The sequence below is a fragment of the Antedon bifida genome, chromosome 2, assembly GCF_963402885.1.
Source record: "Antedon bifida chromosome 2, ecAntBifi1.1, whole genome shotgun sequence".
Classification (NCBI taxonomy): Eukaryota; Metazoa; Echinodermata; class Crinoidea; order Comatulida; family Antedonidae; genus Antedon; species Antedon bifida.
This window is the reverse complement of record NC_136227.1, coordinates 11,054,107-11,067,971: the sequence shown is the minus strand read 5'-3', so window position 1 is coordinate 11,067,971 and position 13,865 is coordinate 11,054,107. Positions and strand designations below refer to the sequence as shown.

Sequence of the window (13,865 nt, the reverse complement as noted above, 5' to 3'; positions counted from 1 at the left end):
CTCATAAACATTCATTATTTGTATCTTAACAAACAGTTTGAACAAAACAGAAAATGTTTACAAAAAAGAATCAGTTTAACACAAAGTAGGCAAATATCTTGACTTATCGGAATGACTTTATTATACAAAACGATCGCAAAGTTATGTTCAATTATACTACATATCTATACTGAATTACACAAACGCACGCCAATCTAATATATAAAACACGTTTTATATCGTAGATACATGAGGATATACTCTTTTTATCGAATAGTCCTAATAAAAACAACACATTTACAGATGGCATTGGCTAAATCAATCGTAAGTTTACGACATTTCATTTTTACGTATCACACGAATACACAGCTAGTGAGTCGGAAAGTCATTCTGCACGCGCTCAGAACGATGTTATTAGAATCAAAAGGTGATCTACGCTTACAAACTCACCGTTTATACTTTGTTATAACTGTGATTAAATATTATTATATAATATTTTAATTTTTATGAATGTTTTAAGTTACTTTCTGGTCGTTTAATGATTGCGCAATTCCTCGCCTGCGAGGCAATTTTGATTCGTTCAAAGTTCATACAGAGGTAAACTGTCTTAATATAGTGAACTTTATACAGGAATACTTTTACACTGGTATATAAATGAGATTTGTGTAAGTATTAGTAGGTATAAAATACGTTCCGTAATCGTTGATTTTATTATAAATTATAAATAATCACTAATATTAATTGCAATACAGTAATTAAATAAAAATGCTTGGAATTGATATACCATACATTATAAATAGATACAAATAAATATATACAGACAATACGTATAATGATGGTGGCTAGATCATACAGTAACACAGTTGAAAATAAATAAAAAATACATTAATCATAAAATCCTATAGCCTAAGCCTATGCCATTAAGGTATATCATAAATAGAAAAAAACTGCATAGAATAAGCCTACTGTCCACTGGGTGAATCTCGAACATTTACGAACTATGATTGAAGTTCTAAATTCTACACTACTAGGAAACTTTAATTTGCAAACTTAACCAAACTATGATTTCCAAAGTCTTTTTTTTTTCAAATTTCAACCACTGTGTAGTATTAAATATTTTTGTATTATAATATTTTAAAAGTAGTTTGTCAAAAAAGTGTGATATACCCAAATAGTGTAGTAATGCGACATCATCGTCTCCAAATATGGGCAAATCACATTTTTTGTCACATAAAGTTTGATAGTGTACACAGAGATTATATTAACATCGCAACACTTTCGAATCAGGTAAAATGGAAACACGAACATTTTGTTACTCGAATATAGTTTAATATTAAAAACATTAAACTATACTCGAGTAGCAAAATGTTCGCGTTTCCATAAATGTCACGAAACATAAAATGCTGACTCGTCTTTCTTTGGTTTTAAGCATCCTTACACTTCAACCATTACGATTTGGTATTTAAACTTTTCTTTTCTTTCTATTTATAAACGCAAACAATGCAATTAGTAAATAACAATAAGCTGTTTGCCCTATAGATGACAGGCTACCTAAGAAATCACGTGAATATGTATATACATCATAAATAATAACAACAATGTACAAAAATATAAAAATTAGGAATTTTATACAAAGAAACTACAATTTCAAGAAAGTTGATGAAAGACTTTGTGTAAAAGGAATGTCATTGTAGTAAGAAATACAGCGTTTAGACTTGTATGTTGTACACCAGCATTGTTATTATTTAGTGCCATTGTGTTTGTTTCGTTTCCTTCCGGAAGCATTAAACTTGCACTGCATCCTAGCCACTCTGTACCAAAATATTGTGGATATCCAGGGTCAACTTTACCAGTTCTTTCATTCCAACGCCAAAATCGTCTTCCTTTTGTAAAGTATGTGTAACCTATATAGACAACAAAAATTACGTTATGGCAAAACTTTCTACTACTTTCGCCCCTCTCAAACTTGGTTCTTCCCACCCTATCTCTATCTAAGAATGTACGCGAACGCAAGTAATTTGATCAACAGACAGATTAGATGATATACGCTTAAAGGTTTGCTCCTAGGACGCAACGCAAGGACGTAACCACAACGCAAGCGAGCTGACCAATGATAAACGACAGTTCGAATGATCCATCGCTTGTAATTGGTCAAAATACTTGCGTTTCGCTTACGTCCTAGTGGGAACCAAGCTTAAGAGAATGTTAGTTTGGTTCTGGATATCCTGAATATCTTTATTATTCCCAAAGCTTTAGCCCGGACACTGTTCATCAGTTAGCCCGGTCATTTACTCGATATGCTTGGTTCCCATTCGATTGCACAATGCAATTTATTCGTTGCATACTAGCATAAGGCCAGTAAGTGCGAAAGGTCGTAAGTTTCACTAGCTTTCCACGATGTTTGCGTGCGTTAACGGTCAAATGCGGTGTTTTCACTTTAAAAAGTGACTTTTCTACAAACCTAGCCACATTAACAAAGCTCTTGGCCAATATTATGTTAAAGTTGTTTAAGACATCAACTTACCATCCTTCCACCTAAAAGCAGCATTAAGTGAAGCTGGTACGCCTCCCCAGTTGGATTTTATTGGTTTTGGATAACCTTCGTCAACTTTCTTATCGTATTCATCATATCTCCAATATTCTCTTCCTTTGAAGAAGTACGTTTTTCCAGTGTTTCCCCAACTCAATGCCGCATCAATCTTGGTCGGTAAACTACCAAGTGTACTGATTAGTTTGGGCGAACCCTCGTCGAGGTGGTTTCCAGTGTATTCCCAGAACTTTTTACCTACAAATAATAAGGTAAATATTGATATTTCATAAAAGCCTTGGCAGTATATCTAATTTATATTTATAGTTTTCGTCACTCTGATGGTGGAGCGAATCAATAATAAAAAATGTACAATATTAATAGTATATTCCTTGATAGGTGTGGTTAATTTATTGTCTCAATAACCAAATGGTGTACAGAAAAAAAACCGTCCAGGTTAATACAAATTATGATTACTCTTTGGTATATAGTGCAACTTTACTCTGTTGCCATTCCGGACTCTACCTTAAAAACGTATACGATTTGTAGCCTACTACAAGGGACGTTTATTTAGAAAAAAAAATTCCTCCATGAACTTGTCTGCAACTTAGAAACATCAATCAGTGTAAGTAGGAGGTAGGTAAAATATAATATAACAATCTAACTCGCTAAACTTCTTTCTTCATAGTTGCTAGTCGGCCTGGGCTAGTAGAAAAATATTTATTTATATACCTTTGAAAAATAAAATCTTGCCGTCTGTATCTCTCTCATACGCAGCGTCGATATCACCTGGAAGACCGATGAAAAAAGTATCGTACGGTAGTGGGTAACCCTCAGCTGGATATGCCTGCACATCCATTCTCCAAAATTCAGCTTTCTGTAAGCATAGAATAGTCATTAAACCATATTAGAACAAAAAACAAACAATTATTAGTAGCCTGCATGGTTAGCCTATGCAATAATAACATTGCCCTGGCCTATGCAAGTTTGGAAAATTCTGTACCGTTGGCTTAGAGTCATACTTGCTTTAAGTATCTACGTTTCTTTGCACAACAACGTTCACAATTTGCTACAAATAGCTATTCATTCATCTATTCATTTCTTTTATTTCAGATAGTATATTAAACATATTTTAAAAATAAACACAAAAGTCAACCAGAAAATTAACCAGGAAATCATTAACAATAACTTAAATTATTAATTTGCACCAACGATGATGAAGGTTGAATTGTTGCAACCAATACCTCGTGTATATTGATTTATTAAAGAAAATCGATATATTGGTAAAAGCTAATTGAAATCTCGAGTTATATTATATATCTTCAATATGGACCAAAATATTAAATAGCACGCCCTCTGTCACTTTCTGCAATTTACAAAGTATTAGTTTATTAGCGCGGAATGCATATTAATCTTGGTTTTTTGTTGAAAATATTTCATTTATGGGTGGGACAAGCTGCTACGCGGTTTTCCGTTCGCCTGTGTAAATTGACACTTACCTTAAATAGAAATAGTTCTGACCGAATGTAGCCAATGGCATCGTATCCCTTATTACATGAATCTACATTGACTACTGGCTTCTTTGTGACAGGTTTCGTGGTCGAACGAGCTGGTGGCAGACGCGTTACCGGTTTGCCTGTGTCTGGTCTTTTGGTAGCTGGAGCTGGGGGAGTTTTGGCAGGAGCTTCGGTTTTTGGAGCTGGTGGAATAGGCTTGGATCCTGAATAAAAGAAATGCAAGAACATTTTAAACACACTGAATAATCTTGTATTAATTATAGGCACTACAGTAATTGATACTTGGCTTCCTTAAATTTAACACTAACTTTTTATTGTGACTTTCTTGCAACTGTCACAAAGGGCAAAACGTGTTTTGCTTTGTAGATTAGAGAAATTTGTAAATTAGAGATGGTCTGTCACGGTATTTAAACCGACTACACGGAGCAAATATCTACAAAATATGTAGGCCTATCTTCTGTATACATACGAGGATAGACATATTTATTTGTCTTTTTTATGTTAATCCACCAGCTTTTCAATTTTTGTCTGGAAAGTATGTGCTTGTAAGCTCAAGTATGAAACGCCATATGTGCTAAAATATTTATAAATTAAGTCGAAGAAACATAGACTAATACGTAGCGTTTAAACAATTACTATTGGGATGACGTTAATTATATTTTAACTTTATCGTACCATATAGATACTGTATTCCCAGCTTGTCATCATATGGTAAATTAAAGTCCTTAATATATCCTTGATAAAATGGAGCCATCAACGCTTTCATATCGCTTGAATGTCCCAAACCCAGACTGTGTCCAAATTCGTGTGCAGCAACAATGAATAAATCGGTACCTGGAAAAATTAAAGATAACCAACAATGAATAAATCGGTACATGAAAAAATTAAAGATACCAACAATGAATAAATCGGTACCTGGAGAAATTAAAGATATCAACATTATATTAAATTGGTACCTGGAGAAATTAAACATATTAACATTTTTAATAAATCGGTACCTAGAGAAATTAAAGATATCAACATTTAATAAACCGGTACCTGGAGAAATTAATTATATTAACATTGAATAAATCGGTACGATTAAGGATATCAATATTGAATAAATCGGTACATGAAGAAATTAAAAATCATTGAATTCAATAAATCAATACATGGGAAAACTAAATCTTTGTTAAATAAGTTTATCTGAAGGTATTTTTTTATGCTAATTAGACACATTTGTTTACACAAGGCCTCAATTAACAAGGAAGAAAAATAATAATAATCCTACCTGGATTTCCATAAACCGAAAACGTTTCACTTTCGTCAAAATGAGCATCACCACCTATTCCATGTGAAGGAAAGTAAGCGTGCGCTAATGTACCGCCTGGTCCGTCAAATGGGTAGCTGTCTTCGTGATGATAACTGGCGAACTTGATGTATATATCGGCTGCTCCAGAACCAACTTCACGGAAAGTTATAGGAGTGACGTCACTCCACACTTTAAATGCGTTGTAGATTGCTGTTCGTTGGTCAGATTGACTCAAATCACCAGAGTAGTTGAGGATTCTAATAAATGATAACAGTTAATGGTGTCAATATCAATTATTATTGGCCCTTGTTATGGAAAGGTCATGTCAATTGATGACCAAGGTGATACAGTGCACTTTTTCTGCATACACTCAAAATCATCATTTTTTAAGCCATATCTCCCTGTGGCTCAAAAAATCATACAATACTGGTATCTTGTGTCGTTGCGAGAAATGAATTTAAAAATTATGTTATTTTCATACAAAATTTTAAGTGCATTTTCTAATTCCACTTTAAAAAAAAATGTACATCATAAAGAAATGTAGCACCCTTTGCAGTTTATGCCTTAACATGTTAGAAAAAATAATTTCATAGATAATACAGGTTTCATAGTTTAGCGTTACATACATACCTATATGTCAAGTCGTTTTTATGCCACTTGCTGCCAACATGCACGTAACGCCTTGCACGAATGTTAGATGGTGTCTCGATAAAGTCTTTTAATCCACACCTCGGCCTCTCCATCAGATCGCTGGTTTCTTTCGTCATGGTTCCCGTTACCGTTAATCCATAAAGTTCTTGAAATCTTGTTATCCCTTGTGTTAATTCGCTTTTTGTTCGTAAACGCCCTGCTTCCGCATTCGTAGGAGCTACATATCCAAAATCCTCCAAATATTTCTGAAAAAAAGTTGAATTTCATTTGTTTATTTATTTAACATTAAATTAATTCATGGAATGGCGGATCAGTAAATAGGATAGCGGTAGCTACATGAGAGTGTTGCTATCCTATGGCCATTTTAAACCCTTTGAACACGTAGCCCGTATCCAATACGGGGTAATTTACTGTCCCAGGACGAGAGGCCCGTATATGTACGTGATTTTGGGCCACTAAACTGCACATTTTGAGAATTTAACCTTTGACCTAGGTAAAAAACGCAATTTTTCGGAAGGCAAAACATTTCACATAACAATAAAACCAACAATTGCAGAAAGTTACAGTCATAAAAATGTATTTTGCATTTTTCCTAAACCTATTAAAAACACCTTATTTAGCCTCAGTCACTTGGCCCAAGTCTTCCAAAGGTTAATCGATTTTTTAAATATTCGGTCCTATAATTCTTACCACGCCGCACCATGATAATGAGAGCACCAATTCTTATATTATAATTAAAACTAAGCACGGGAAACTAAGACAGTTCCAATTGTCTCAGATTCAGGAATTCGTACTTACAGTTAGCTGTTGAAAAATAGATATACTGCCCTCAATTTTTATGACAGTTTTGTATTTTTCTTTCTCTAAAATTATTTCATTGTAAAACGGAATACAATTATAGAATATACTACAGGTATATTACTGTAAATTTCCTTTAATTCAAATCATTTTGTTTTTCAATGTTCAGCTTCTAAGAAACAATTGACATGATTGAGATAGGATGTAATTTATTTTATAAAATATTTTATTCAATAAACTTTCAAAAAACAGTACTAACAGGCCTCTACTGTAGGCTACAGTAGTTTTATCACTCCATGGTTTATAAGGCTTTTAAGAATGTTTATTTTTTTCAAGGTAATCAATTAGTGCAATAAACACGGTTCATTCTACAACAAGTTCGTCTAGTGCCCGAATAAAGCTGGCCGCTAACATGAACCGGGCAATTATAATAAACAAACACAAACTGTAGTGGCAACTTTCTCACCCAACATTGCTATAATTTTTGTTGGATGTTGGAGCTTCAATATATTTCTTTCTGATCAAGCCAATATTTCTACTAAAATGTGGAGTTCATTGTACGCACTGAATGATTCATCTTTGCTTTGAGATTAATTCAGACCATGTAAATAAATTATTGCCGACTCAATTACTGTTAACAGGTGATATTGTATGTTGTGGTCTGAACAAATTTGCGGTGATTCAGTCAATGAATGAACTATTTGTTATACTTCGACATTGGTTACAAAAAACAAACATGCTGAACTCGTAAAAGTGTTTGAGTAGGCTACACATCATTCCAGATTTTTGTTGATATTATTTAGGCATATTACTATTAATTATTAGTGCCATGCACTTTGTCCTCGATAGCTAGACAACTGTATTCTTTTACCAGATATGGAGATTTGAGGGATAGGCCTATATTGGTGTTAAATTATAATATCACCGAACTACCAGCAACACATAGCTCATAAGCATAACTGAGACTAGAATTAAGAATGGCTTCCGGTAAGATAGCGTGAGGGTAGAACATTGCTTTCAATTCGTTTCCTATTTACAATTTGCTACACAGACACACCAATATAGATAAGCTGCAGACCTAGTTAAGCCAGGGAGGGATCAATGTATGGAAGCCATTTATATTCAACAAAAACTTGCTCAATCTTATAATTTCGAAGGCAAAATAGTTAAGCCTACTCTGTTAGCAAAATGTCCATTTAAACCCTTAAACTTGGATTCTTAACTGAACTGATAGTAAATTTTCATCTGGCATTTACTGTAGGCCTACCATCTAAATGTATACATTACTGAACTGTAATATAATCATACCGGTCCACATTGATTTACAGTGTTCTGTCAGTTTGACATATTTACGAGGGTCTAGTTGATAACGGAAACGTTTATAAACACATTATTTTACAGAATTCTGACACCAATCTTGAATACAGTCAATTTGCCCACAATTTGCCCATGTTGCCCACTATAGTATTTTTAGTAAGGAATAAATCCCAATGTCCTGAACTTAGTAGAATTTTAAATTATTTATTTTACAAATTTAGAGTAATTTAACTAAATCTTTATTGCTAAAAATGTTAAATATTAAATTTAGAAATTAAAGCATTGTTGAGTATCGTACATGTAGACATTTATTTTACGTAATATGCACCCGGGGTGGGGCGGGAGTCCTCCTCTGTTCCTGTCGATTTTACTATTTTTTCAAAAGAAAAAAGTGCAATGTTTTGCTGTTTACCTACAATAAAATATTAGGTTATGATATGAAAACTATATGCATTTGGATACTCATTAATTTTTTGAAAAGCAAGCTGGTGTTAATGCTTGCTCAACCATGCACTTAATTCGAGATTGCCGAACGATCGAATATTATAATATGACGCCGAATTATAATATTATAATAAATAGTTAGGCTAATATAGATATATTACCAGTAGAATTCAGATGATATCTGAATTCTATATTCAATATTATTGCAATTTATACTGAAATGATATGTACAGTACTTTGAAACGTCAAAACCTGTGACGAACGTGACACAAGCTCCATTGTTGAACACAATCAAAGACTCAGTATTGAAATCTTTCAAACCCACGTAATAAACAAAATTTCTATACATTTTCAATATCGGAATTTACCTTAATTGTTAAAAAATCTCAATTGCGATATCTGTTATCGAACACTGTGTTCGAGATACTAGAGCTTCTTCCGAGAACAGAAACATTTACTCTGCATTTAAAGGCTAGGGTATGTCAAGGAAGAGTGTAATTTTACTCTTCCCTGGTTATGTGATGTCCTCAACCCGAAATATTGTTAATATAAACCCTGTGTATCTTTGATAAATTGCGCATTTGTGACACCATGTTCTACAGCAAAGGCCGTGCAAAATTATACTGTAACTCACAAAGCAGGGAACAGTAGAGGTCACATCCCGGGCAATTATAGATACATGTACATTATTTTGATTGGAATACGCAACATTACAGAAGGCCCCTGATGTATATATAGAATTGAATTGAAGGAAATGCCACTGTATGTCATTATGATAATGAATCATACAGAGGTTTAATATCGATAATATATATAACTGCCTCAGGCATTAAAACGCTAAGCTTAAATTCTCTATTCTGCTGTTGTGTACAGCATATTATTATTATATTGCACTGGGCACTGGGAAAGAAAGTGTTAGTGTTAATAACCAGAAAGTTCTACAATATCTTTCTGATAACTTCTGGATGTTTTACTTGATCGTTGATTTCCTTTATTTGTATAAGGTCCTCAATTGAGATCCAACCACTGATACACACAGCATGTTTTCAGTAATTTGCCTTTTGTCGAATTACATTACTGTATCATAATAATGAAATATTATATAAATACAACCGAAAGTGAGAGAGACACCGTGATTATTTTTCATCCACATGGACGTGGTGAAAACCAAAGGAGGACGGGCTATGTGTATTTAATATTCGACCTCTCTTAATTATAAATAACAAATTATGCATGCGAAAGCTGATAAAATACACATGAGTTGTTACGTAATGCTGATCTATTATATACATTTTAATTAATTATTAACTATTTTAAATTGATTCAACATGAGCACATGTACCAGGATAGGGTACTTCAAATAGGAAGATATGATTCTCCATCAACCTCCTTATATGAGGAGGGAGTTTCCCTCTAACTAAGCAGTTAGGCCTAACTATATAATTGGCCTATAGGTAGTGTGTATGCCAAGTAGAAGGTCACATGAATACAGAATGTTACTTACATATCCAACAGTATCCACATTTCCTAATGTAGACGTAGGTCGTAAAATAGAAAAGAATATTCCTATAGAAATATATACAGTACACCTAAGCATGGTAACAGAAGTAAAACCAATTGCCTATAGATCGTCCGTCCAGCAGCGAATGACAAAAATATTGAATGAATTAAAAGATCACTCCATATCGTTCCGGTTAAGTACATTACGATAGCCAATCAGAGAGCGGTATATATTGGTAATTCAGTACACAAGGAAGCGTATTGTTAAGTACAATAAACCACACATCTGAATTATGACTCATTTTTTAGAATAAGGAATACCTTTCTAAACTTTTAATTTACCTTTTCGCGGTTTATTTTGATACAGCAGAATTGTTTTGATGAGTAATACTGTAATACTGTCAATTTTATTCTAATTTTTATTAAAAAAAAAACTAAATGCAATCAAAACTGTTCGTCGCCCACTTGTTAGTTAGAAATATAATAATTATAAAAAATTAAAAAGCGATATCGTCGGAGGAACGGGGAGCTAGATGATTTTTTTTCATGTCATAAAACACTGATAAAATCGATCAATCAATATTATGATTTTGTTTGATAAATTGCTATATGAACAACTGAATGCAAACAAATTAATTATTACGAGGCCCTACTAAAATAAATTATGAGAAAACAATGAGGAAGGAAAGAAATAGAGGATAGAGAGAGAAAGAGGCCTGAAAAGGGACAGGTTGAACTTTGACAATATTGAAAACAGGACGCATGCGTATTTAATCGAAACATGTCTGCTCGCATACATTACGATATCGTCTAAATGTTTTGTTAACATCTTTGCCTTAAAAACAGATAAAATGTCCGCCACACCTCCTGTTCTTACACGGGCTATATCTAGACCAACTGGACAAGAGTTTGTTCATGATTCACCAGAAGGAGCTGAGTGTTTAGTGGGTAAGAATGTGTGTAGTTTGCTTAAGTAGTAAGTAGCCTAGCTAGGTAGGCAGGCCTGGTGTGCAGGGTAAAACCGTGGTCGGTGTGCATGCAGCATTGTGTATATAGGGTATGCTTAGACTAGAGGAGGCAGGACACCACGGCACGGCGCCTAAAACAATAAAGAATAAGTAGGCCTAGTCTCCTCCTACTACCCTAGGCCAATAAATAATATATAGATACGTATTCAAAGCAACAGTACCATTATACTAAGCTAGGCCTAGCCTACTAACTAGTTGTAAGTTGGTGATCACTACTGATTATGATAATATTGATAACCAAAAATTTACAGATGAGCATTGCATTTCGACGTCGCTAATCATGTTGGTTTCGAATATAAGTTAAGAATGCAGCTTTCACTGTTGTTGGCCTGGTATCGGTTGGTTAATAGTTTATCATGAACTGTTTGGTACATTATCATCAATGTAACATTGAAAATTAGTAACATGACACACATTATGCATTGAATTTTTAGCAATTGATTTTGATGTTTCATATGAAACGGTTCACCGATGGACTAAGATGCCAGACTGTGATGAATTTGTAGGTGCTAGGTAAAAACAGATTTCATTTTTTAATCTTAATTTAAGCCTAGGGGAAAAAGATTGAATGGTTCCCATCTTTGTTTATATATTTGTCTAAGCCTATCCACTGTATAATTATAACCTCAAATCTGGCCAGTTGTCAATTGTATGACCCACTATATAACCCCTGGGAGAGGTGCATCATTGATGTGTCATTTACAAATAATTATTGGAGTTCATCAAAAAACCTAGATAGTACATCACATCAATGAACAATTGTGTGTCAATGTCCGTCACTTTACCACCCACCATATCATAAATAACATGGTCACAGTTTGTCAAAATGTGTGTGTCATTAACACGGGTGCGTCATGGCAGAAATAACACCTCTCCGTGGGTCGTATAGTGGGTCATAAGTGCATTATTATTTTAATCGTACCGTTTCTCATGAAATGAATGAGCAGCAATATATAGTTTTTAACCAACCCCTATTTATTTAGGAGACAAACAAAACCAGGGAGCACTTTATTGAGTCCCCTTAATACTGAGTGGTGCTACTGTAGTTTTATTGTAGCAAATATTAATTATTTTATATGCACTTTTTATATTTCAGGAGAAATAAACACACGGTTGTCTCTTATAAAGGTGCAATTTATGTTTTTGGTGGAGATAATGGGTAAGTTTACACATTTATTTTCTGTGTCTCCAACACCTAAATTTCCAAAAGGGAGACATTTGGAAGAAAGAATTTGGTCCTTAATAGTCTATTTAGAGATTTACCCATTCCCAATGGTTTATATTATTATTTTATCATAATTATTACTAACGCTTTTGTATTTATTAATGTATGCTCTGTATTGTATTGTATGTCATTTGATGAAATAAATGTTGAATTTGAAATTTAGTTAATTTATAATGTATGAGGAACTTTTATCTCATCACAATTTAATATCAAAACTATACCCACAGCATTATCATTTTTTCAGTAATTTAATAGTCCTTATCGAATATCCAAGAAGACTCTCCAGTAGGGAGTAAGCCTTTAACCCTTGCCAATGTTATGGACAGGGCTGTACTGTACGTATTACGGTTCCACTGTTTTAACCTCTCATCAGCCACTCACTGACTCAAGTGTTGCTGATTGTGTTTTTTTTATATTTTTGTCATTCATTGCAGAAAACAAATGTTGAATGATGTTCTACGATTTGATATTAAAGAGGAATCATGGGGAAGGTAGGTCAATACTAGTTGTAAGTACAATAACAAATGAATATATTATAAAATAATAATTGCTAACCACTTAAAATTATATTTTGTTATCTAATTTAATAACAAATAATGTTTAAAGGGCTTTGACAACAAATCATCATCTGACACTTTGCACACACAGATCCTTGAATGTAATATTAAAGTAGATCCTCTATTTAGGTGACACCTTTGGGACCGAACATCGGTGTGTAATGCTTGGTGCATGTGCTCCCCCCTTTTGACGGCTACTAAATTGTTGATAGTGATACTATTATTACTATAAAGTTTGCGGTACACCACATATTAGTTAAAACAACTGTTGAGTTTCATGACGTTTCAATTTCGATTCTATTTCTACTTGATGCAACTGGCACTGTAATTATGCAAATTATTTGTTTCTGACTTGTAAAATGTTTCTAACAGAGCGTTTACAACAGGGAGTCCACCCGCCCCTCGCTACCACCACTCAGCTGTAGTTCACAAGGGCAGAATGTTCATATTTGGTAAGTTTCATATTTATTACAGTATGCTTTTATAAACAAAATTAACATTACTTAATAATAATAATATATTAAATGAACAATAACAATGTATTTATATTTTGTTGTAATGTTGTTAAAAAATAAGATAAGATTGTGCATAGTACCTAAACACAATACGAAGAAGTAATTATTCTTTTCCTATTATCAGATTTAAATATAGTACAATCAATATCAAATCTGTATAAAACACAATTCAAAGAATTATTAAAAGCTGCCTTTTTTATTTTCTATTTTAAAATATAATTATAGTATAAATCTTGTAGTTCATCTGAATTTAAACTGTCTTCAATTCAAAGAAGCACATGTTACAATACTTTGCAAGCTGCCTTTTTTTGTATAGTATCATATCAGTTTAAAAAAAATGTAGTAAATCAATTTAACTTATTATGCAAAGTACTATTTTTTAAATAAATTTTTTTAAACCGATGCATACCACACCAGCTTTATTGCTTTTATCTCTCATCGGCATTGTAAATTTCATGTTCTGTGCCTGTTTTTATATTTATATTCTCTTTTATATTCTGTATATACTGTAGAAGG

At 33.3% G+C, this 13,865-nt stretch overlaps 3 protein-coding genes across 3 annotated transcripts in view; 1 reads left to right on the top strand and 2 right to left on the bottom strand.

The window, feature by feature from the left end:
- Positions 1-13,865, bottom strand: part of LOC144835098 (uncharacterized) — a 38,457-nt gene that overhangs the window by 97 nt on the left and 24,495 nt on the right. The window lies entirely within an intron of this gene.
- LOC144835111 (matrix metalloproteinase-18-like) lies at positions 99-10,175 on the bottom strand. Its single transcript, XM_078690150.1, has 8 exons — positions 10,029-10,175; positions 5,945-6,210; positions 5,294-5,571; positions 4,699-4,857; positions 4,006-4,226; positions 3,239-3,383; positions 2,504-2,764; positions 99-1,883 (listed from the first exon to the last, which is right to left on the bottom strand). The coding sequence occupies exons 1-8, from the start codon at positions 10,119-10,121 to the stop codon at positions 1,627-1,629; spliced, it is 1,680 nt and encodes a 559-aa protein (XP_078546276.1). The 5' UTR covers positions 10,122-10,175; the 3' UTR covers positions 99-1,626.
- LOC144835077 (leucine-zipper-like transcriptional regulator 1) overlaps positions 10,805-13,865 on the top strand; it is a 55,836-nt gene continuing 52,775 nt past the window's right edge. The window contains exons 1-5 of the mRNA XM_078690101.1: positions 10,805-10,972; positions 11,487-11,565; positions 12,149-12,211; positions 12,712-12,768; positions 13,207-13,286. Coding sequence (XP_078546227.1) covers positions 10,876-10,972; positions 11,487-11,565; positions 12,149-12,211; positions 12,712-12,768; positions 13,207-13,286 — 376 coding nt within the window. The 5' untranslated portion in view covers positions 10,805-10,875. The remainder of the gene's footprint in view (positions 10,973-11,486; positions 11,566-12,148; positions 12,212-12,711; positions 12,769-13,206; positions 13,287-13,865) is intronic.

What these genes read in the sequence shown, in the direction of transcription:
- LOC144835111 (XM_078690150.1), bottom strand. Translation starts at nt 10,121, where the DNA reads ATGCTTAGGTGTACTGTATATATTTCTATAGGAATATTCTTTTCTATT. An exon ending in TTCGGTTTATGGAAATCCAG is followed by an intron (nt 4,858 to 5,293) that starts GTAGGATTATTA and finishes TAATTTTTCCAG; the next exon opens with GTACCGATTTATTCATTGTT. An exon ending in TGCTTTTAGGTGGAAGGATG is followed by an intron (nt 1,884 to 2,503) that starts GTAAGTTGATGT and finishes TTGTCTATATAG; the next exon opens with GTTACACATACTTTACAAAA.